Raw genomic sequence first — 25,717 nt, 5'->3', positions numbered from 1 at the left:
CATTTACAAACACCTGCATTCAGATTAATTCAGATGTGTTCGGTAATATTTGCTCATCCTAATCTCCTTATGTTCTGCAACCTGGAATGATGATTATTATTATCATTATTTTGACAATTTGGGTATTGTTTAGCATTGCTTCTAAAAAATTAAATCTTTGATTGTAAACAGTGATTCATATACAGTTTTATAGGCAAAAGCTCTGCAAAACTGCAACTATATGGGTGGTGATGTGTAGTGGTCTAAAGCACATAAATGGTAATATGGTAATCAGAAGGTTGCTGGTTCAATCCAAACCGCCACCACCATTGTGTCCTTGAGCAAGGCACCAGGTTGCTCTGTGGGGATTGTCCCTGTAATAAGACCTCTGTAAGTCGCTTTGGATAAAAGCGTCTGCCAAATGCATAAATGAAAATATAAATGTAACTATACTAGCCTAATCAAGTAAGCAATATTTTTTAATGGCTTTGTGCAAATTTATATATATGAATATTTGATGTCGGTTCCGCAATGAATGTGGAATTTTAGTTTTTTCAATTCAAAACACAGAAATCAAACAGGTCCTCAAACAGACTGCACTGTAAAATATCCAACTTGTAAACATTTCTCCCAAAAATTATAAAAAAGTAGCTTGAACTAAAAATGTTCAGTAGGAGACAATTTATTGTTATTGAACAAAATCAGACAAAACATGTTGCAAAGATTATTTTATTGACATTACTTTAATACCGAAGTGATTGCATTAGTGGAAGAAACAGAAATAAATCTACATAAACATGCGTTGCAACTATATTTGCCCCAAAATTTGTCCCAACATGCCAAACACGTCTGAACAAACAATTTCATATTGAACAATGCTTGCAAGTTCCCAGCATTCTTTAATCACATTTCAATTTCACATTTGTGTAGCATTTCAAACAACAGTCTCCTGGCAGAAAGGATAACGGTGCAAGTGCTTCAGTTTGTCTTATCTTTAAACACTAGCTGCCTTATTTACATAAACATATGCTGAACTACCACTGGCATCATAGAAATCCCAAGAGGGCCTGACCAGCAATCCTAATAGAAGAGCAGTGACTCAATGGATCTGTCTGCCCTTTAAACACATTTGAATGGTCTCATGGGGTATTTCCCATCCTCCATGGTCAAACTAAAGCATATTATTAAGGTGAATAGAGCATGTCTGCAGTTCAAATCATTGCTTGCATATATTGTAGACTGTTTGAAACATTAATCGCCCAGAGGAAGTATTATTAGAGCTGGTACATGGAGATAATTTTCTATTCACTGCTTTCATTTCTAATGCAAAACTAACCGTTCATGTGTCTAATAATGTTGTTTTGGCGCCTTCTCGTGGATAACTTATGTAAGTGATTGTTTTGCTGTTGTCTGAAAGGTGTAGCCTACTTTTTCCTGAATAAAAAAACTTAACAAGGCTCGCTAATATATATATATATATATATATATATATATATATATATATATATATATATATATATATATATGAGAGAGAGAGAGATATATATATATATATATAGATATAGATATATGTTTTTTTTATACCAAATTAATCGTATATCTCACATAATAATTTACATATAGGCATCACAAGCGTTAATTACTTAAAACCCATCGCCTATGATCACCACTATAAGATAGGTAGTATACGTATTTAAACCTGTAACCCGTCAAAACAAAATGTCATTGAACTGCGTGCTGCTTAAATACATTAATCCTCAGTTATTATCGCCATAATGACTGCAGCCACGTTAGAGCAGCGTGACGTAATAACCAAACTTTACATTGTACTGTAAGGCTGAACCTTTTTATTTATGGCAAGCTTTAAATCTGATCAATAAAATAATCAGCCTGACACAAACAACATTTTGCTTTGTTTCCGGAAAAGACCACTAGCACTTTATTGTTATACAGTAGTGTTGTTGTTGTTGTTGTTATGATGCTGTTGCAATATTGTGGTCAGTTTCTATTGGCTACAATCTTTCGCTGAGTGTTCTCATTGGCTGTTAAAATCGTTGAGCGCGTTCTGATTGGGTAGAGAAGACAGCGCTTAGTCTATACATGAATGTGATTGGCTCAATAAGTAGGTTAGTGGTCGCCTGCGGGATGGAAGTAGGTCATAACGAATATATATTATTACTGGTATAGCGAGCGCCGTCCATATTGGCCTGATCATGCATGTGCTTTTCTGCCTTCTTCATGTAAGTAAGACCATTCTGATCTGAAAACTGGCTAAAATGAGTGGAGTTATGTATTTAATTCTTTATTTTCTTCTGTGTTGATTGTTAATTCACTGGGTTGTCACAAGAGCGAGATTAATTTAACTTTTTTATTTATTTTTTAATTCACAGCTGTGTAGTTTTCGACATTTATTTCTATCAGCGATTTTTGTCCCCTATTTTTTTTCTTCTGTAAAACGCAAGCTGTCTTTTTACTCTGATTAATGACTGCGTGTCAGTTATATTTCTGAAGAAATTGTAATTGTTCAGGTAAATCTCATGCGCAAACTTGCCATTTAAGCACGTTGAGGTTTGTTGCTTTAAATATTCACTTGGATAAAGTGATCACGAGCCGTTATACAGTCTTCACAGAATGAACGACACGTTCCGGTGTGTCAGGATACTAAAAGCTATAACCAACATTTTTCAAGGTAAACACACTCAACCTGGCGAGCTTCCTACCCAGTTATAATTTTGGGGCATCAAGAGGGCGTGCAGCGAGATATCTCAAGCGCGTGCAGCATTTTTGGGCATTACAGAGCAAATATAAAAAATTGTGTGAGTTTTCTTTGATCCAAATGATCATGACCAGTCTCTTAGAGTTTAAAGGAATAGTTCACCCAATAAATCCACAAAATTCTCTCATTTACTCACCCTCATGCCATGTGTGACACAAACGAAGCTATTTAGTGGAATATCTCAGCTCTTTAGGTCCATATAATGCAAGCGAATGGTGACAACTTTGAAGTAGGGCTGCACGATATTGGAAAAAACTGACATTGCGATATTTAGTTTTTCTGTGATATATATATATATATATATATATATATATATATATATATATATATATATATATATATATATATATATGCTCTATGACAAAATACAGGATGACTTTGCCAGATGACTTGAATAGCTCTATTTGAGAAGAAATAATTATTCTAGAATGATTGGGGTGATTTTGTAGGGAACTGCATCTTCATGGAAAATGTTAATTAAAAAAAGAAACTGAAAATGGCTTTTTACGTTTTGACTTATTTTGGGTAGATTATTTTATTATAATAATTAATACACTGTTTAATTCACCATGGTTCCATTGTACTCATGTAATACTCCTCTATCAATTCACCCTAAAGTCAATGATCTAACATGTTATGATATTAATAATGCATGTTGCTTCCCCTAAAATATAGGGGCTCATTTGTGAATTAAGTGTCTAGAAGGGATCCATGATATTACAGGAGGCTTTATCTCTGTACTCCAACCAGGTTAAAACAGAGCATTACACTAAGTTTCATTATCTCAGTAGGGCATTAATGTGAATGACAAAATAAGTAATTTAGATTACAAATTTTTTTTTTAAAGAAATGTAAACAATAAATATATTTTAATTTAAACCCTTTGGGGGGTTGGGAGTGCAGCTATACACAAAATATACAAAAAAATACAACATAAAATATTTATAAAAGAAATAACTTAAAAAATAGTTGCGTGATTGTATTTCATACCGCTTGTCAAGTGACCGGATCATGTTTTTATAACCCTCTTTGGTAAATGTGTTAATTGGTACCATGTCTTTCGCAAGGTGAAATGTTACTGAATCTGTGATTTTTGTCTGCCGTTTGGAAACTTTCTCGTATGGTGTAACACTGGCAAAGACATCTGAAATAGTTTTTTTTGCTTTGGACGGCATTTAGATCTGGCTTTGCACTCGACATACAAAGATTTGTGGTGCTGACTTAAATGATCAAACAAATTGGTCGGGTTTCCTCGTGTTGTGGCAACAATTGCAAGACACTCGCGACAAAGTACCTATTTTTGGTCAACATTATCTCGTCTGTAGACAAAATATTTCCATATAACTGACAATGCATTTAATTTCGCAACCAAATCCTACATTTCTTTTCGCCTGTTCCTCGCTCATCGTTTCATCAAGCATAAGCAGAACCTGCACGTCAACAGCGTGCAGCAATGAACGTTTAAAACAAAAAATGATAATAAACTCGGTGTATCTGTGAACCTATAAATCGGAGTAAATTACATAATATCAGACAGATATAATGCTACTTTTCCTATTGGAAAAAAAATATTGTAGACTATATGTTTATCTTACTACATCGCACATTCTGCGATGTGACTATTGCGGATGCGCACATCGCGCTGTCGATGCTGAAACGATATATTGTGCAGCCCTACTTTGAAGCTCCAACAAGCACATAAAGGCAGCATAAAACAAAAGTAATCCACATAACTCCAGTGCTTTAATCCATGTCTTATGAAGTGATCTAATAGATTTTGGGTGAGAACAGACCAAAATATACTTCCTAGTGCTTGAAGCATGCATGGCACTAGGATGTGTAATCGAGCTTAGAATAATGATTGCTATTGAGGCTGCTGATGTTACATTTTATAGTGAAAAAGGAGTTATGTTTTGGTGTTTTTGGTCTCCAAAACCAATTAGATCTCTTCAGAAGAGAGTCGCATGAGTTAATATTTATGCTGTCTTCATGTGATTTTTGGTGCTTCAACGTTTTGGTTACCATTCGCTAGCATTGTATGGACCTACAGAGCTGAGATATTCTTCTAAAAATCTTTGTTTGTGTTCAGAAGAAAGAAAGTCATACACATCTGGGATGGCATGAGGGTGAGTAAATGATCATATCATCAAATCATAAATGGTTCTTTCTTTCTTACACGATGTTTCTCCATGCATTAATTCATTAGCATTGGCTTTGTCAGGGATAAGAACATTCCTAAACAAAGATGGGGTTAGTGAGGTATCTTTAACATCTTTAATCCTTCATTCACCCTCTCATAGAGATCTGTCTCATATACAGACTTTGACAAGGAGATTCATTGGTCTACAGACATCAACACCTGGGTTTCCACCACAGCAGACAGTTGAATGCCTCAGTATGAGTGAAAACTCTTGAAATAAAAGTAGAAGCATGTACAAGTGCTAATGATTTGATTCCAACAAACAGCTGAGCTGCTGAGTGGATTATGTGCTGCTGTCTTTTAGAAAACATTCCTCTACAAAGACCAGTATGTAGTAAAGTCTAGTTTATGTTTCAGTCCTTTTGTTTTTGTCCCAGTGTTTACAATAATCTTCACATTTGACATGGGGTAAACACATAAGTTCCTGTACAGATGACGGATCTTTATTATGTTATATACATTTTTATTGCTGTAGATGTGTCACCAGGAACTAACTGATAAAACAGAAAGGAAATGTTTTCGAAAATGTTTTATTGCTAATATATATAGACTCATTTCTGGGCAGACATATAGGAAGTAAAAATTAAATTGATGGATATTGGACTATCTGGACAAAGGAAATAGATTGCAAACTTTCCTTACAAGAAATACTGTGCAGTGTGCACTCACAAAGATGAATGTTTGCTACTTGTTGAATTGAGTTACTTAAATGAGCTTATGTAACACAATTATTGATTTTGTTTTGTGTCAAATTGAATTGTGTGCAATCAGTTTAAATTTGTAAAATGGAAGTATTTTAATCCTTTTGCGTTGGGATAACTAACGTTTTTTAATAATTGGCCATATCCAGATGTACATGTGATGTCAGGTTCCCAGCATGCACCATGGCATAAGTATAAACTTTGAATTAATGTCTTTATATTTTCTTTTTATTGCAGTATTTGCACTGGTGGTGTTGTGTTTGTTTGCCCTTTGGGGATTTACTTTGTCACGTGAGTGCATCTATTTCCAATGATAGTTGAGCGTCACTGTCATTGTGGCTTGTATGTTGGATGTTAAGGACCCCGCGTGCCTGGTTGGGTATCTTGATTTAAAACTCATTGGCAAGATGTTGTCCTCTGCACTGAAAAAAATAAAAAAATTGTGGTGATGTAAATATAGCAGAAAAGATTAAGAACTTTCTACATTGAATACGTTTAAAGCGTGAAAATATTAAGTAAATTATACAGTAATTAAAAAAAAAAGAATTCAAACATGTGAAAATTGCTACTTTAGATTTGAAGGAGTCTAAATATTACAGGGCTCAACGCTAAGGATTTTGTCTACTGGCCCGGTCTGGCTAGTGCTTCAGATTATTACTTGCCCTGCCAAAATTTGCACTGGCCCCAACTCAAAAATGAAAAATAGCTGTTTTTACCATCATGGTTTTAAAATAACATGTTAATGTTTAAAATCAATATGTGGTGTGAACACTTTTGTCTTCAAAACAGCACCAATTCTCCTACTTACACCTGGATACAGTTTTCTTGGTTGTTGGCAGATAAGATGTTCCAAGCTTCTTGGAGAATTTGCCACAGTTCTTTTATTTATTTAGGCTATCTCAATTACTTCTGTCTCTTCATGTAATCCCAGACTGACTCGATGTTCAATGTCATCTGTAGCAGGGCTCCCTGTTCATCTATTCTATTTGAAAAATTAATGTTTGGGATTATAAAATGTTTTTTCCTATTGGCACACTAAAGTAGCCGATATAAATAACCATCTTAAGACAAATGTTTTTGTGAAACATCTTATGTGCCTAAAACATTTGCACAGTATGTACATCATATTAACCTCAGCCGATCTGCCATTTACACACGTGATTTTAAGGGAAGAGTTGTGTGAAACGATTTTTGTCATGCTGTCATGCAACTTTTAGGCCATGTGTAGTGTTTTCACAAGCAGGATCATAGATTTAGTCGCTGAATTAAAGATTTGATTATTGGCTGAATGTTAAATATATATGAATCCCTGAGAGAGGAGACCTTGCTACTAAATTGGTTGTGATGTGTAATATACAGTAGGTGGATATCAGGCCAAATATGTGAATTAAGAGTGTGGATATAAACATAAAATTAGACAACCCAAACAAGACTCAAACTGACTGATACTCAAAGTACAGTAAGAAAATACCTGTAGGCTACAGAAATGAGCAAGATGAGAGAGATCCACTGAGAGAGATGAGAGAGATCCACGGAGAGAGATCCACGGAGAGAGATGAGAGAGATCCACGGAGAGAGATCCACGGAGAGAGATCCACGGAGAGAGATCCACGGAGAGAGATGAGAGAGATCCACGGAGAGAGATCCACGGAGAGAGATCCACGGAGAGAGATCCACGGAGAGAGATCCACAGAGGGAGATGAGAGAGATCCACGGAGAGAGATCCACGGAGAGAGATGAGAGAGATCCACGGAGAGAGATCCACGGAGAGAGATCCACGGAGAGAGATCCACGGAGAGAGATCCACAGAGGGAGATGAGAGAGATCCACGGAGAGAGATGAGAGAGATCCACGGAGAGAGATCCACGGAGAGAGATGAAAGAGATCCACGGAGAGAGATCCACGGAGAGAGATGAGAGAGATCCACGGAGAGAGATCCACGGAGAGAGATGAGAGAGATCCACGGAGAGAGATGAGATATCCACGGAGAGAGATCCACGGAGAGAGATGAGAGAGATCCACGGAGAGAGATCCACAGAGGGAGATGAGAGAGATCCACGGAGAGAGATCCACGGAGGGAGATGAGAGAGATCCACAGAGGGAGATGAGAGAGATCCACGGAGAGAGATCCACGGAGAGAGATGAGAGAGATCCACGGAGAGAGATCCACGGAGAGAGATGAGAGAGATCCACGGAGAGAGATCCACGGAGAGAGATGAGAGAGATCCACGGAGAGAGATCCACGGAGAGAGATGAGAGAGATCCACGGAGAGAGATCCACGGAGAGAGATCCACGGAGAGAGATCCACAGTGGAGATGAGAGAGATCCACGGAGAGAGATCCACGGAGAGAGATCCACGGAGAGAGATCCACGGAGAGAAATCCACGGAGAGAAATCCATGGAGAGAAATCCACGGAGAGAGATCCACGGAGAGAGATCCACGGAGAGAGATCCACAGAGAGAGATCCACGGAGAGAGATCCACGGAGAGAGATCCACGGAGAGAGATCCACGGAGAGAGATCCACGGAGAGAGATGAGAGAGATTCATATTTAACAGTGTCTTTGCTGCAAGGAGATCCACGAAGCGAGATCCACGGAGACAGATGAGAGAGATCCACGGAGCGAGATCCGCGGAGAGGGATGGACAGTCCAACAGAAATAAACTGTTGATTTACTGTGTTCCAATGTGTGAATTACAAATTTTCACAACATTAAATCGAAATCTTTTTGAATTTCATTTACTTTGCATAACGTGCAAGGATACTTAAAATGCTGCTGCCACTGTGAAATTCATGAAGTGGATTTTTTCCCCTGCTATTTTCTACATATTGGTAATTGCTGCTACCAAGACACTTAGAACAGAGTGAGGACAGTTCTAGGAGAACGCGCTAGGCCTCTGCATGCTCTTGTGCGCTCACGTGACTCTCCTTGCTGCGCAAAATTAAAAAAAAAAAAAAATGAAAATAAATCAGAACTTCTTAAACTACTTCAAAGATTTCTCGTCAAAAAATCCTCCACGTGCAGCAATGACAGCTTTGCAGATCCTTGACATTCGAGCTGTCCGTTTGTCCAGATACTCATGTGATATTTTACCCCACACTTTCCTGTAGCACTTGCCATAGATGTGACTGTCTTGTTGGGCACTTCTCACGCACCTTACAGTCTAGCTGATCCCACAAAAACTCAATGGGGTTAAGATCCATAACACTCTTTTCCAATTATCTGTTGTCCAATGTCTGTGTTTCTTTGCCCACTCTAACTGTTTCTTTGTGATTTTCTGGATTTTTCTTTACAATTCTTCCCATAAGGCTGCACCCCTGAGTCTTACATTTACATTTATGCATTTGGCAGACGCTTTTATCCAAAGCGACTTACAGTGCAGTTATTACAAGGACAATCCCCCAGAGCAACCTGGAGTTAAGTGCCTTGCTCAAGGACACAATGGTGGTGGCTGTGGGGTTCGAACCAACAACCTTCTGATTAACAGCCCTGTGCTTTAGCCACTACGCCACCACCTTCTCTTTACTGTTGTACATGAAACTGGTGTTGAGCAGGTAGAATTCAATGAAGCTGTCAGCGGAGGACATGTGAGGCGTCTATTTCTCAAACTAGAGACTCTGATGTACTTATCTTCTTGTTTAGTTGTACATCTGGACTTCCACATCTCTTTCTGTCCTTGTTAGAGACAGTTGTGCTTTGTATTAAAAGACTGTAGTTACACCTTTGTAAGAAATCTTTAGTTTTTTGGCAATTTCAAGCATTGTATAAACTTCATTCCTCAAAACAATGATTGACAGATGAGTTTCTAGAGAAAGCCGTTTTTGTTTTGTTGCCATTTTTGACCTAATACTGACCTTAAGACATGTCAGTCTATTGCATACTGTGGCAACTCAAAAACAAACACAAAGACAAAGTTAAGCTTCATTTAATGAACCAAATAGCTTTCAACTGTGTTTGATATAATGGCAAGTGATTTTCTAGTATCAAGCATGATTACTCAAGGATAAGGTGTTGGAGTGATGCTGCTGTCTAGATTTGATCAAAAATGACTTTTTTCAAATAGTGATGGTGCTGTTTTATACATCAGTAATGACCTGACTAGACATTGTGATCAGTTGAATGCCACTTTGGTGAATTAAAGTACCAATTTCCATCCAAAACAGCAAAATCTGTACATTATTCCAAACATTTAGCTGCCAGTGTATATGAAACAAATATTTATACTATGTCACCCAAGAGCAGAGCCCAGAGAGAAGAGAAAGAGAAGAGCCCTTAGCATAAGTTAAATTGAACATTTATCCTTTCCTTGACCATGTGACCACCTTTATCCCCCACTCTATTCTAATTTTGACCATTTGCAGAGTCCCGTAACACAAACTAGTACAATGTTCATTTTTAAAGTTGACTAAACTTATTTAAATACATGTACATCTGATTTGTATGTTGAAGTTACGACAATTTTTCATTTACATTTACATTTATTCTCTCAGTTCATTCAATATTATATCATGAAATTAAGTCAAATTTACTTTTATTCCATTAACCCTAAAACAGGTGTCTTATAGGGAGTTTCTTACCCAATCTTGTTGTCATTTATTATAGTTGGGTCTGTTTCGAGTTTGTGGGTCACATGACTTTGTTCAGATTTTCTGAACTAAGTCCAACCTGGACCATGACGCAGAAAATGCTGACTTTGTGAGAATTAATTATATAGTAATTATATAGTAATTAATCTTACTTCAGAAAGCAAAACAATAAAACTGCTAATATTGTGAACATTGTCTTAAGATGCAGAAGAAGTTGTTCATAGTGTTATTTAGCACATTTTGAATTGTGCGTCTCCTTTGAGATACATCGCCAGATAAAGGGAAGAAATGGGGTTAATCCACAACATAACACACTCAAACACACAAACATGTTTTTATATCATCGTGGGGACTCTCCATAGACTTCCATGCATTTTATACAGATCTAACGATCATTTCTATCCCCTAACCCTCACAGAAACCTTTTTGTATTTTTACATAAAAAAAACAAACATCATTTAGTATGTTTAATAAGCTATTCCCCTCGTGGGGACTGCTGGCTGGGCACCCCAAGGTAGGTGATCTCAGGTTTTAAGGTTCTTGTGGGGACATTTGGTTTCTGTAAATAAAAATGTTTTATTCTTTTTTTTTTTTTTTTTTTTCATTTAAATGGGAATTTTTCTTAATTTTATTAAGTTCATTGAACATTTAAATTGTTAAATTGTTTTGAGTGTGGCAGGATCATGGTATACGGTGAAGGTATCAAATTGTAACACCATGGTACTTTGCTATAAACCATGATGCAGAATGATTGGTACATCATACCATGTATACATGATACATGATACAGTATTCATGGTATTATGACACCTGTTGCAATGGAGGTCAGTCATGCTATGACTGCATCTGGTGCTCAGGGCGGTCGTATGTTAGGGATTGCGGTGGGTCAGTTAAGCAGCTTGCCTCTCTGCTGAAGTCAGTGTGGCCAAACTCAGAGCCTCTAGCCTCCCGTGATCCTCTGCTTCAGTTCACCATCTGCACAAGGCCCATCTGCTGTCCTTGCAGTCACAGACAATACTCATCACAACATTTGTTACTACTAATGATGACTCCTTATACACTTATCACAGCTCTTCAGTGAGATAATGTTGCTCAACTAACTTTCATGCACTTTGTTTTTGTCTCTGTCCCTGTCCTCTCTCAGGTCCAGTGCCTTTTTGTGGATTTCAGCAGAAGCCAGTGCTGTGAGGAGACGGCTGCTATCTGAGGTATGTGTGCTCTTGGATACTTGGGTATTTGTAGTGTGGAATGAATGCCTCATGGGACTGGTTAAAAATAGTGATTTTCTGATGCATCTTGAAATCGATTCTTATATCCCAAAATATAACCTTTAATGGGTTTTTCTACAATGCGAGTAAATCCCTCACATGAGACTAAATTTTGCACGGTGTGACCAGATATAACTGAAATATACCCTTATGAATTTATATCAAATCAAATTGATAAATCTATCAATACCCAACCCTCAAATAACGAATTTAAAGGCATAGTTGACCCAAAAAGGAAAATGCTGCCATAATTTATTTCATGTTGTCCCAAACCATTATGACAAAGATTTTCAGTGAGTCAAAACTTGATAGGTTTCCCACATGTCCATTTATGACTAATTTTACAGTCATGGAAAACACCTGGAAAATGAAAGAAAATGTCAAATGTCCTGGAAAATCATTTTAATGTATCGGTGGCTCATGTAGCAGCTATATAATGTTATGTTTGAATGTTTGCAGTGATTGTTAACTGGTAAGCAGTGAGCTAGGCTTGGTAATTTTAATGTAGTAACACGTTTGCTAATGTTGCTACAGTATAAAACATATTTTCGAACAGTTTTTTAATGTATGGACCATCTAGGAAAATGTGATCCTGCTCTGTGACTGCTTAAAATTCTGCAGCACGAAAGCCAGTCTAAACCTTTCTCTAACCCACATCAGAGTAGCCTTAAACTTTGTTTTTTGTCATGATTGAGCTTATATTTAATAATTTAGTTTAATATTTAAGGTATAATATCATATTTTCCTTGATTTCATATTTCTATATTAACAATGTTATATTTTAAATGTTAATCTCATATTATGTATGCAATTGTAATATCTGTGTAAATGCATTTATGCCTGCTCTGAGCAGCATTAAACAGTTTGTATAAATGCATCTAAATGCCAGTTTAAATGCAGCTTCTGTGCCACCTTGGCAGTGTAAAGATGGCCTATATGTGCTTAGTTAGTATTTAGTAGGATAAATGACCAATGTTAGATTAGATTTTATGAAAAATTCTCCACCATTAATTATGTAATACAACAGGCTCATTGTTTATGCTCCTAATGTATATGGAAGGAATTTAGCTCAAGAAGGAAATTTTTATTATTTCTGGGATATTGAAAGAATTAATGTGATCTGATCACTCTGCTGCCTGTGCGACATATCTGTTAACTCTTGAGTAATACTATTCTCATGGCCATTGAAAATTATGGAATGATTTTCCGGACATTATTCAAAAGGAATTGCAAATTGTATTTGCAATTGCGTTTTCAATTTGTGGACGCATAAAATGTGACATAATCCAAACGCAATTGCAAATCGCGCATTACCGTTTGCATTTTCGTTTAAGCGAATGCACAGTGACTGCCAGATTTCAAATGGAAAAGAAAAGTCCGTTTGCAACTGTGTTTCCCATATCTTACGAGTTTTGGCCCTGTCATATTTAAATAGCAATTTCAATTACCACGTCTGCTTTTTCACTCTCTCAGCGTCGCGTATGTAGCCAGCCAAAACTCAAATGGAATACTAATTCCCTTAGTATTTCCATTGATGCCTTACACGGAAACCTGTCAATCAGGGTCTAGGGTGGGATTATGCTATGGGGCGTGTTTGTCTTGGGAAGAGACGTCACTCACAGTCGACGGTCAAGAGTCATTATATAAACAAGCATTAAAAGTAATGGACCAGAAATCTGTAAGATGGCATCACTGCATCATTCTAAGGAAGCATAATATCTTGAGTTTTGACAGTTTTGTAAATTTTTCTTTTTAAAACTAATTTTTAAGTGTGTGAACAACGTTGCACCAGAAATATTCTGTCAACTAGTACATAAACAAAAGAGCGGAATAAGAACTAGAGGCACAATAAGTGGAAACTATAGCCGCAAAACGTAGAACAACATTTGGTCAGACATCATTTTCAGTAAGAGGCATACATTTGTGGAATGCATCTGAAATTAAAACATTGACAGACTTCAAGGTTTTTAATACACATTTAAAGCAATGGCTGAAACTGAAGCAACTTTGTGAACACTGACTGTACAGGACATAACACAATGCATACAAACATAATGTTGCATATGTGAGCACGCACAGACATATGCACACTTTTGTGTTCTTGTATTGTTAAATGTGTCTAGACTTTGTTTTATAGTGACTTCTACATCTACTTAAGCCCATATCTTATTTCATATATGGGATGTATTTGATGTATGTATTTTATTAATTATAAATCTTAAACTCAATACTCTGTAATTTTTGTTTTAAATTTATAAGCCTAACCAGGGACAGGGGTTGCAAATTAGTCATGGCTAGAAACATGTATGCGTGGCATCTACTTTGTATTCTTTATAAAGCAATGTTCTATGCATTTGTCCCTGTCAAATAAACATTAAAATAAATACAAAATAAATAAAGAGGTGATGCCCTGAACAGACGCCGGTTTATTTGATCTTGACCGTCAACTGTGAGTGACGTCTCTTCCCAAGACAAACACGCCCCATAGCATAATCCCACCCTTGACCCTGATTGACAGGTTTCCGTGTAAGGCATCAATGGAAATACTAAGGGAATTAGTATTCCATTTGAGTTTTGGCTGGCTACATACGCGACACTGAGAAAGTGAAAAAGCAGACGTGGTAATTGAAATTGCTATTTAAATATGACAGGGCCAAAACTCGTAAGATATGAGAAACACAGTTGCAAACGGACTTTGCTTTTCCATTTGAAATCTGGCAGTCACTGTGCGTTCGCTTAAACGAAAATGCAAACGGTAATGCGCGATTTGCAATTGCGTTTGGATTATGTCACATTTTATGCGTCCACAAATTGAAAACGCAATTGCAAATACAATTTGCAATTCCTTTTGAATAATGTCCGGAAAATCATTCCATAGAAAATAATATCACAAACATGTTGAAATATTGTTGAGCAATGAGAGTATATCTTAAGATTCAAGGGAGTCAACTTCTCTCTGAATACAAACAAAACTTTATTGACTAATTTACAACACAAACTAAACTAACACACAGATAAAACATGAATACTGGTTAATTAGCTTTGACAGTTACAGGAAAAATACATATGTATGAGTCTATGGACTTTGCCTCAAGATGTCGTGATTTGAGATTGGGTTACTCAAATTATATTATATACACCTTTTACATGATCAGTGCCTCTGTCTGTTAATTTCACTTTTCACTATGCAAATTAAAGACTTGAACAGAGACAGGTGGCTAACCTATTATCGTAAGAGAACAGCCAGTGCTTGTCCCTGCACGTAATTGAATGTATGGGCACGGGTGGGGGGGCGGGGGGAGGGGGCGACATGGGGAGATCAGTGTGTTACATAGCAGGTTTAATTGGGTCTCACGGCACCCTGGGTCTGTCAGGTTACCTGGATCAAGAGTAAGTCGGTGAAAAATAGGTCAAAGATAATGATTAGGTCAAAGAGAATAAGAGTGTTAGACAGGTAACAGCCCAGAGAAAACGCCAGTCTCATGACAACAAAAAAATTATCCTATCTTTCAGGATGTCATGTTCTTTGGATAACCATTTGTTTTGTTTGGTGAATAGATCTCTTGGGATCTCTGAGAGACAGAGAGAGAGAGACTTTCTCATTTGTATTTATTTTTATTTTATTATTATTATCATTATTATTCATTTATTGTATATACATGTTGTTGTTTTTATGTTTGTAATGTGTTTATACATCAATGCTTTGGCAACATTGTGCACTGTATGCAGTCATGCCAATAAAGCTCATTTGAATTAGAGAGAGAGAGAGAGAGAGAGAGAGAGAGAGAGAGCTTGGGGGGCATGCACATAATTAGTTAAAGGGGTCATATAATGACAATGAGATTTTCCCAGTTCTTTTGAGATAAAAGAGCTCGATGTATTGTGAAGACATTGTGAAACATTCAGAAGTGAAAACATCCCCCAGAGTGAAAAAAAAATACGGCAACTGTATTCAGGGATTGCTTGGAAATATCATGGAATGTTAAAGTTGGAATTTCCAGGCCTGGAAAAATCGCTGAAATTAGCAACATTTAAAAAAAATTATGGAAATGTCTATAGTAAATATACATTTCTCTAGTTATGCTCTGTTCTAAAATATATAATTCGCTAGAACATTGCTCTTATACATTATATATATATATATATATAGTATATATATATATATATATATATATATATATATATATATATATATACACAAGCTGAATATTAAAAACATGCTTGTACATACATCACCTACAGTAGTTTTGTTCTTACAGTGTTCAAATAGTTATAGGCCAACATACAGGTACTTCTGTGAACAAACTATTAATATAATATAAAATAATATAATATATTTTTCTCTTTCCAATTTATCTATTTATTTGTTTATTTTTTGAGAACAAGCTTATATATATACACATCACATATACACTCACCTAAAGGATTATTAGGAACACCATACTAATACTGTGTTTGACCCCCTTTCGCCTTCAGAACTGCCTTAATTCTACATGGCATTGATTCAACAAGGTGCTGAAAGCATTCTTTAGAAATGTTGGCCCATATTGATAGGATAGCATCTTGCAGTTGATGGAGATTTGTGGGATGCACATCCAGGGCACGAAGCTCCCATTCCACCACATCCCAAAGATGCTCTATTGGGTTGAGATCTGGTGACTGTCGGGGCCATTTTAGTACAGTGAACTCATTGTCATGTTCAAGAAACCAATTTGAAATGATTCGAGCTTTGTGACATGGTGCATTATCCTGCTGGAAGTAGCCATCAGAGGATGGGTACATGGTGGCCATAAAGGGATGGACATGGTCAGAAACAATGCTCAGGTAGGCCGTGGCATTTAAGCGATGCCCAATTGGCACTAAGGGGCCTAAAGTGTGCCAAGAAAACATCCCCCACACCATTACACCACCACCACCAGCCTGCACAGTGGTAACAAGGCATGATGGATCCATGTTCTCATTCTGTTTACGCCAAATTCTGACTCTACCATCTGAATGTCTCAACAGAAATCGAGACTCATCAGACCAGGCAACATTTTTCCAGTCTTCAACTGTCCAATTTTGGTGAGCTCTTGCAAATTGTAGCCTCTTTTTCCTATTTGTAGTGGAGATGAGTGGTACCCGGTGGGGTCTTCTGCTGTTGTAGCCCATCCGCCTCAAGGTTGTGCATGTTGTGGCTTCACAAATGTTTTGGTGCATACCTCGGTTGTAACGAGTGGTTATTTCAGGCAAAGTTATTCTTCTATCAGCTTGAATCAGTGAATCAGTCGGCCCATTCTCCTCTGACCTCTAGCATCAACGAGGCATTTTCGCCCACAGGACTGCCGCATACTGGATGTTTTTCCCTTTTCACACCATTCTTTGTAAACCCTAGAAATGGTTGTGCGTGAAAATCCCAGTAACTGAGCAGATTGTGAAATACTCAGACCGGCCCGTCTGGCACCAACAACCATGCCACGCTCAAAATTGCTTAAATCACCTTTCTTTCCCATTCTGACATTCAGTTTGGAGTTCAGGAGATTGTCTTGACCAGGACCACACCCCTAAATGCACTGAAGCAACTGCCATGTGATTGGTTGATTAGATAATTGCATTAATGAGAAATTGAACAGGTGTTCCTAATAATCCTTTAGGTGAGTGTATGTGTTCTTAAAGTGATCAAATAGTTATAAACCAACATACATCTATGAAAATGTACCGATATTATACTATGATAAACTATAATATAATCGCTTACATCTGTTGGTTCGAAACCCTACATACAGTTGGAAACCACCCCAGTCATCACTTTGAAATGTTTTTTTTAAGAATCCTGATGCACAAAATGATTTTGGTGCATATATTTATAATATAATTCACTAACATTTATAAGTGGACCTCATAGGAAAAAGAAATTAAATGATAAAAAAATGCGTGATCCATCTACAAATATGTTGCATGAGTTTCTTTCTTTACGTATCTGGGATGATGCAATTAGGACAGTCGTGCCAATCTGTGTAGCTTAAAGGGCCCTATTTTAAGAGTGCTGTCCCTTAAGCACGGCGCTATGCAATAAGTCAGAGGCCATGTCTTTCTGAATTTTTTATTCAAGCATGCGCTAAGTCTAGGCGCAAGAGGGTTGGCAAAAAAAAAACGTGCATGCACCGAGCTAATGGGCTGGGTCTTGTGCAATTTAATTCTGAGGATTTTCTCAGGTTATTGCACCGTCTGCATCCTAATATACTATATATATAATATATACAGAGGTGGGTAGAGGAGCCAAAAGCTTTACTCAAGTAAAAGTACAATTACTTAAAAAAAAAAAAAAATGTTCTCTTGGCCCATACAATGCAAATGAATGGTGACCAGAACTTTGACTCTCCAAAAAGCACATACAGGCAGCATAAAAGTAATTCAGACTCCAGTGATTTTCAGAAGCAATATGATAAATGTGGGTAAGAAACAGATACATTTATATAACTTTATAATGTAGAAGTCCTTCTTTTTTTTTTTTTTACTTTTAATTCTCCTTTCTGCCCAGTAGGTGGCATTATGCACAAATAATTTAATTACCAAAAACAAGACTGTGAAAGTGGAGATTTGTAAGGAAGAAAGGATTTAAATATTGATCTGTTTCTCACCCACACTTATCAGATCCCTTCTGCAGACATAGAGAGAGCCAGTTTCATTTCAATTCCTTTAATGCTGCCTTTATCTGCTTTCTGAGCTTCAAAGTTTTGGTTCCCATTCACTTGCATTCTAGTATAAACTAACAGAGCTAAGATATTCTTCTAAAAATCTTGGTGTTCGGCAGAAGTTTTAAAAAAACAATACGCGGGATGGCATGAGGGTGAGTAAATGATGTGAGAATTTTACATTTTTGGAAGAATTATTAATATAAGGAGATGTTAGACAGAATGCTAGCCTTAATCATCATTTACTTTAACTGCATTTTTGTTCCCTTAAAATATTTTGAAAGGTAACAGTGACTGAAACTGTCAGTCCCTGACATTCTGTCTAACATCTTTTTGATTCTACAGAATACAGAAAGTTTCACTGGGTTGGTAGAAAATGAGGGCGAGGAAATTATGATATCATAATTTAATTAATGATATTAATTAAAGGCTGAACTATCACTTTAAGGATGCTTCTCAGATTTGGACTAATCTCTCAGTTAGAAGAGAAGAAATGCTCACAATCGTGATAGGCAGGTCAAAACATTTGCACTTAACGTGGATGTTTACAAAGATTTATAGTGTAGGCACTGATATAAATATGCATACTTAGAAACTGAGGTCATAAGAGCCCACAGTTACAGATTCATGCTGAAAATGAATGAGGATCACCATGACAGATAAACCCACATTGTCACAATCTCTAAAACCTACCTCATCATGATTTCTTGAGCTGCAATTTTAATCTTGTAATATATCCTTGTCTTGGTGTAAAAAGAAGGCATTGTGTGGAGTGAAGAAATGTTTGATTTGTGCGCTTGCTGCTGTAGTGTTGAACGAGACTCGAGTGACAGCTTGCAGCTGTGAAGTTCTGCTGTCATAAGAGTCCCATATCAAAATCTCAATAAATGTATCTGATCCAAATTTGGTGTCTCTAACACATACTCTGTAATGCCACCACCTGTTCAAAGTTTCACTCACGTTTCATTCACTCACTCACAACAGAAATGGAATAATGTGTCTGTAAAGCAGTCAATGGAAAGGAGGAGGCGAGAACCGGCTTGTCCATGTAAATAATATTTTTAATATAAAACTTAAACAGACACAAACACACACGACGGACATGTCCGTAAATTATCTCTCCCGCACAATCCTCCGCAGTCGACCTTTATCCCTCTCGGAGGCTTGATTAGTCTGATAAGGGACCGGGTGTGTATGATCACGACCCGGTCCCGCCCTCTGCCTTGCCACAGTGTCCCTGAACAAAAGAGGGGGTCAAAATCAAAAGTAACAGTCAGTATGTGGTGTGGCCACCAGCTGCATTAAGTACTGCAGTGCATCTCCTCCTCATGGACTGTACCAGATTTGCCAGTTCTTGCTGTGAGATGTTACCCCACTCTTCCACTAAGGCACTTGCAAGTTCCCAGACATTTCTGGGGGGAATGGCCCTAGCCCTCACCCTCCGATCCAACAGGTCCCAGAAAAGCTCAATGGGATTGAGATCTGGGCATTTTGCTGGCAATGGCAGAACACTGACATTCATGTCTTGCAGGAAATCCCGCACAGAACGAGCAGTATGGCTGGTGGCATTGTCATGCTGGAGGGTCATGTCAGGATGAGCCTGCAGGAAGGGTACCACATGAGGGAGGAGGATGTCTTCCCTGTAATGCACAGCATTGAGATTGCCTGCAATGAGAACAAGCTCAGTCCGATGATGCTGTGACACACTGCCTCAGACTATGATGGACCCTCCACCTCCAAATCATTCCAGCTCCAGAGTACAGGCATCAGTGTAACGGTCATTCCTTCAATGATAAATACGAGTCCGAACATCACCCCTGGCAAGACAAAACCACAACTCGTCAGTGAAGAGCAGTTTTTGCCAGTCCTGTCTGGTCCAGCGAAGGTGGCTTTGTGCTCATAGGCAACGTTGTTGCCAGTGATGTCTGGTAAGGACCTGCCTTACAACATGCCCTCAGTCCAGCCTCTCTCAGCCTATTGTGGACCGTCTGAGCACTGATGGAGGGATTGTACATTCCTGGTGTAACTGGCAGTTGTTGTTGCCATCCTGTACCTGTCCCGCAGGTTTGATATTCGGATGTACCGATCCTGTGCAGGTGTTGTTACACGTGGTCTGCCACTGCGAGGACAATTAGCTGTCCTTCCCGTCTACCTGTAGCACTTCACAGTATGGACATTCATTTTTTTTTTGCCCTGGCCACATCTGCAGTCCTCATGCCTCTATGCAGCCTGCCTAAGGCATGTTCACGCAGACGAGCAGGGACCCTGGGCATGGTTATTTTGGTGTTTTTCAGAGTCAGTAGAAAGGTCTCTTTAGTGTCCTAAGTTTTGATAACGGTGACATTAATTGCCTACCATCTGTAAGCTGTTCCACAGGTGCATGTTCATTCATTGTTTATGGTTCATTGAATAAGCATGGAAAACATTTTTTAAACCCTTTACAATAAAGATCTGTAAAGTTATTTGGATTTATAAATTATCTTTTAAAATACAGTGTCCTGAAAAAGCATCTGAGGCTGTATCTCTGCAACGCTTTGCCATATATTCATGAAACTTTGTGTGTGTCATTATGACCATACCCTGACCTCACCATATACATTTAGAGACAGTGCCACCTACTGGTCAAAGTTATAAAAGATTGTATTTTGACCAATTCTACTTTAATATTTATGCTGCTTTTCTTAGTCAAAATCACTGATGTTTATTGACACTTCCATACATGGCGTTGGTGTGCTTGGCTCTGGTGTTGCTGCCTGCAGCTATATTTATTAGTATTATTATTACTGTTGATTGACTGAAAAACAAATCATGGTTAGTTTTAAAAGTGTTCGATATTTATGTCATCTGTTGATGGAATCCCCAATACAGGTAATGATTTTATGACTTTAGACTTTACGCTCAGATTATACATACTGCTGAAACGTTTTAGCACAAGGACCTATTTCTCAGGAAAATAGCAAATGGCGCTCAGTGCCACTTTATGAAAATACAATACACCCACAGTTTGATTGCATACACCCGCAAATAGCCAAAACACTCCCACCCATGGCCAATTACGCTTGCATGAAAATTGCACTTCGATTTAGTGCACTCCCGTAAATTGGATAAGGCGTAGCGCACAGTCTAGCGCGTTCATGAAAATAGAGCCCAATAAGTTTTATGAATATTCCATGCAAAACTCCTGTTTCTCCTATTCACTGTTCTGTTGGGGTTTTTTATTTTATTTTATATTGTGCCTTTATTCAAATGTAATTTGAGATTAGTTGCTTTAATTTCCTGATCGTATCTGTCTGTTTTTTATTTATCTGTCTTAAAGGTAAACTGTGTAATATGCAACAGGACCATCTACCGTATTAGATCACCTAAACCTCTCTATGGTGTCTGTGTTATGAAATGCTAATGTCAGGGTTGAGTTCATATCTGCTGCTTCATCAAAGCTGTGTTCTCTTGCAGACAAGCATCGTGGCAGACAGCCTCCAGAGATGGTGAAGGAAGAGCAGCCCTCGTCAACCTCTGTGGTGAGTTTAAAGAATAGTACATTTACTGTTTTATTTCTACATTCTGTTTCACTTTATATATATATATATATATATATATATATATATATATATATATATATATATATATATATATATATATCAGTGGCGGCTGCTGGTCTTTCAAAGAGGGAAGCTCATTTTCGGCCTACATTATAAACTTATTTAAAAGTAAATTATGCCCTACTTGTTTGACCGTTTCATTATGTTTAGTCACTTGAATGCGAGCACCTTCATTGATTGCATGCTCAACCCTGATCCTGCCCATGCAACTTAATCTTGCACATGCACTCACATGTTCATTGCTCTTTTCATGTCTTTTATATGCCCTGTCAAAGTTAGACAGATCTCCAAACCCCACTTTTGACCAAACAACACATCCGTGAGATGGTTTCATCAAGAGGCATGGCCAGCAGTACATTTTATTTGTCACAGCACTTCCAGTCAGCCAGCTAACTTTGTCATATCAGGAGAGCTGAAAAGACCTGTTATTTTTCCCTATTTTTTGCACTAAATCAATCTTAGGTGTTGATCTGCCGTGCTGTTTAATTCTAAATTTTTCCTCTTAAGAAAGACCTTCAAATGGCTTCGCCAAAATCAGGTCGACAATATTAGCACCGTCTGCCATCGTGCGCAGTTTCACCCGTACGACGCTAGCCTAGCCTACTGTATGAATGAATGAATGAACGAACGAACGAACGAACGCTCTAAAACAAAATATGTTAAACTTGGTAAAACTGAAACAAGGAATGTGGTGTATAATTGTGTGAAATGTATTATGCAAATTGACTAGCAATTTCGCCAAACAAATATAAACAAATAGGTTGCAGCAGTTTGTCTTTCGACTACATTTGAGAAATCTGCGATGGGACTGAGCGCGAAATAGCTTCAGTGACTTCTTATAGTACAGATTCGCTGTCAATCAAAAGGAGATGCAGTCTTTCGACAGATCCTCCAATCATCACGCGGAAGCCCGGAGTCCGGGCCAGCCCACTCCTCATTCACCCCCAGAGACGCTGAGCGTCCGTGGGCGGGACATAATTGCAGCATTTATCCAATGACCGTCTATTTTCGGAGCACTGAAAAAAACTGTTCATAGCAGCCCCATTGAAGTCAATGGATGCTCGGCTTCAACAGGGAAATGCACTGACACTACGGGAATGTATGAGAAGTAAATCGAGTCAGCCGACCTGCTATATGTAATGTAGCTGATTCTGAACGAACTCGTCTTCGAGATGAACGTGTTCTAACGCATTTTTAGTCAATAAATTGTTTACACAATAGTACATATTTGACCATTATTTTTTTGACATTATAGGGGAAGCTGAGCTTCCCTTGCAGTCTTAAAGAAATCCCCACTGATATATATAATTCTGACAATGGTTTTTCCAGTTAAACAAATGCCGGCACAACACAGTACCAAATTTATTGTACGAAAGTAAGCAAAAATTTCGTAAAAATCAGACTCTGAAATGTACTACTATTATTAATGGTGATAATGTGATGTGATGTGAATTTTTATTAGTATTGTTATTATTAATATATTTAATTAATTATTCTTAATCAGCCAGTAATTCTCAGGACAAACCCATGTTTATCCTTGTTGCAAGTGTCTTTTAACGTTTGTAGTTTTGTTCATGGTTTTCAAATATTAGGGAATGTAACCCAACCTTCTCCATGTTGGCATCTGTCTAATTTGGCTAGTTTCTACCAGGTGACATAAATTTGGGCCCAAATACATTGCAGTATCAACAACAAAAAGTATTGGAATCATTTGCTTCAATCTTTTTAAAAGATTTGAAAATGTATTTTGCTATCCCACCTATGCACAATTATATAATTTAGTTTTTATTATGATTTAGTCATTAAATAGTCTTTTTATTATTAGCATGGGTTTTCAGACCTATTGTTTTGGCACACACCAGTTGAGAATCACTACTTTGAATGTTCTATAATAGGTTACTGGAAGCTAAAGCATTAGATATGCAATGGAGTGGTGCACCATGGAGTGGTGGTGGTGTAGTGGGCTAAAGCACATAACTGTTAATCAGAAGGTTGCTGGTTCGATCCCCACAGCCACCAACATTGTATCCTTGAGCAAGGTACTTAAATTCAGGTTGCTCAGGGGGATTGTTCCTGTAATAAGTTCACTGTAAGTCGCTTTGGATAAAAGCGTCTGCCAGTTGTTATCGCAAAATAAACAGCAACAGGGTGATCAGGACCACGACGTGAAGCGGTCTTGTATCACCCTGACTGACTGTACACTGATTATGACTGATCCCACTTATTACACAGCCACTAACCAAATAAATAAATAAATATATGGACATAAAATATTGATTTGTATTGAGTTATGTAATTATGTGGCAAGAAAGAAATCGCTGAACAGCTGAAATCCACCTCCGGTTTGCGTCGGAGTACTGTTGGTGTTTATTTTGTAATTAATAACGTCTGACTGCATCTTTTTCCAAGACTTCTTGCCAAATAAATTAATTAATGCACATGAAACAGTGATTTGAGTTAAAATTGTTTTATTAGCTTCCTTGTAGAGATCGCACAGTGATACGAGAAGCAGGACAGATGGCTTGCAATACCCGATGAACGGTCTGATACTTAGATGTGCTGTTGATACAGAGAAATATCACACCGCTAGATGACACCATTGACCAATCAGAATCGAGTATTCCAGTGTGCCGTGTTATGAATGTTTTTATCTTGCAGATGATCTAATGGCAGACCAAAGAATGGACATCTCCTCCACGATGAATGACCTTATGTTGCCCAGTTCTAGTGACATGATTAGGAACTCCATGGCGACACCGGGCATGGAGTATACTCGCAAGAGAAAGGGCAGCATCACAGACTACGAGTAAGAACTGCTCCATTGACTCTCCAGTTCTATTCAAGACCATTCATTTATATTTAGTGTGCCCATAACGTCTCTTACGGAGCAGGAAAAGGTCAAATATTTGACTGTTGAGTAGTTATTGTACTGATTGTGACGGTCACAAGTGTTTTTGTTGATGCATTTTAAATATCGAATAACATTTATTATAGCTCCGTTGTCATGACTGGGCAAAATTTGTTACAATAATTAATCTGAGATGATCTCAAATGAAATAAGTCAATGTTTTGTTTTTGCAGAATCGATGGATTATCTTTTGAGTAAGTATAAAAATGGCCTAAATGACTTACACTGCATTAGTCTTGTTTATGGTCACTTCGTTCCCTTGCGAAAAAGTACCAGGGTGTTATCATAAAAGTACTCCATAAAAGACCAGTTCTGATGAAATTACCATGGTACATTCTTTGAAGTATATTACAGTACCATTTAAATATGCCATCTGAATATTATAATCATTCAGGAACATGGTATGTGTCAAAGTACCATGGAATTTATTATTGAAGCGTGGCACTGCCACAGTACCTTTTTGTAACCGTTGTCTCCTTGAAGACGTATTATTCATCTAATTAAAATAGTGTAAATCTATCGAACCACCCTTTTGTTTTTTTAAACAAATACAATTTTATTCTTTTAGATCTGAGGCTTCATGGATGAGATTCCTCATCCCAAGCTCACAGCACATACAGTCCCCTGAGAGTGAACGGTCAGTGAGTGTGAATGCTAAAATACCAAATGGACAATTCATCGTCTGTTCCTGCCTTAAGACAAATGTACTGCAGCCATTTTTATATCCGTATTCTCTCACGGAGTCAGAGCACAAAAGGAGCTCAAAGTCATATTGTTTTAAGGGCAAAATAGTGACCATGATAACTCGATAAGCTTTTCCACTACAGCGGTTTTGTATTCAAACCTGCAATCTGGCAGCCCATATGTCTAACCAATAGGCTATCAGACTTGATTAAGTGCTTATTTAACTGTTAGCATGTCAAGATCATGGATGGTAATAGTAATTGTACATTATTTTGTACATTTATGTATTGAATTATTTTGAGGGACATTATTATAATGGAAAACAGTTGCTTAATCAAAA

At 37.6% G+C, this 25,717-nt stretch overlaps 1 protein-coding gene across 1 annotated transcript in view; it reads left to right on the top strand.

The window, feature by feature from the left end:
- Positions 1-2,112: 2,112 nt before the first annotated feature.
- bmal1b (basic helix-loop-helix ARNT like 1b) overlaps positions 2,113-25,717 on the top strand; it is a 40,441-nt gene continuing 16,836 nt past the window's right edge. Inside the window, exons 1-6 of the mRNA XM_052141676.1 lie at positions 2,113-2,219; positions 11,389-11,452; positions 21,640-21,704; positions 24,444-24,591; positions 24,867-24,887; positions 25,262-25,330. Of these exons, the coding sequence (XP_051997636.1) occupies positions 24,452-24,591; positions 24,867-24,887; positions 25,262-25,330 (230 nt within the window). The 5' untranslated portion in view covers positions 2,113-2,219; positions 11,389-11,452; positions 21,640-21,704; positions 24,444-24,451. The remainder of the gene's footprint in view (positions 2,220-11,388; positions 11,453-21,639; positions 21,705-24,443; positions 24,592-24,866; positions 24,888-25,261; positions 25,331-25,717) is intronic.

Source organism: Xyrauchen texanus, chromosome 1 (assembly GCF_025860055.1).
Source record: "Xyrauchen texanus isolate HMW12.3.18 chromosome 1, RBS_HiC_50CHRs, whole genome shotgun sequence".
In the NCBI taxonomy this organism is placed as follows: domain Eukaryota; kingdom Metazoa; phylum Chordata; class Actinopteri; order Cypriniformes; family Catostomidae; genus Xyrauchen; species Xyrauchen texanus.
This window is presented reverse-complemented; position numbering and strand designations above follow the sequence as displayed.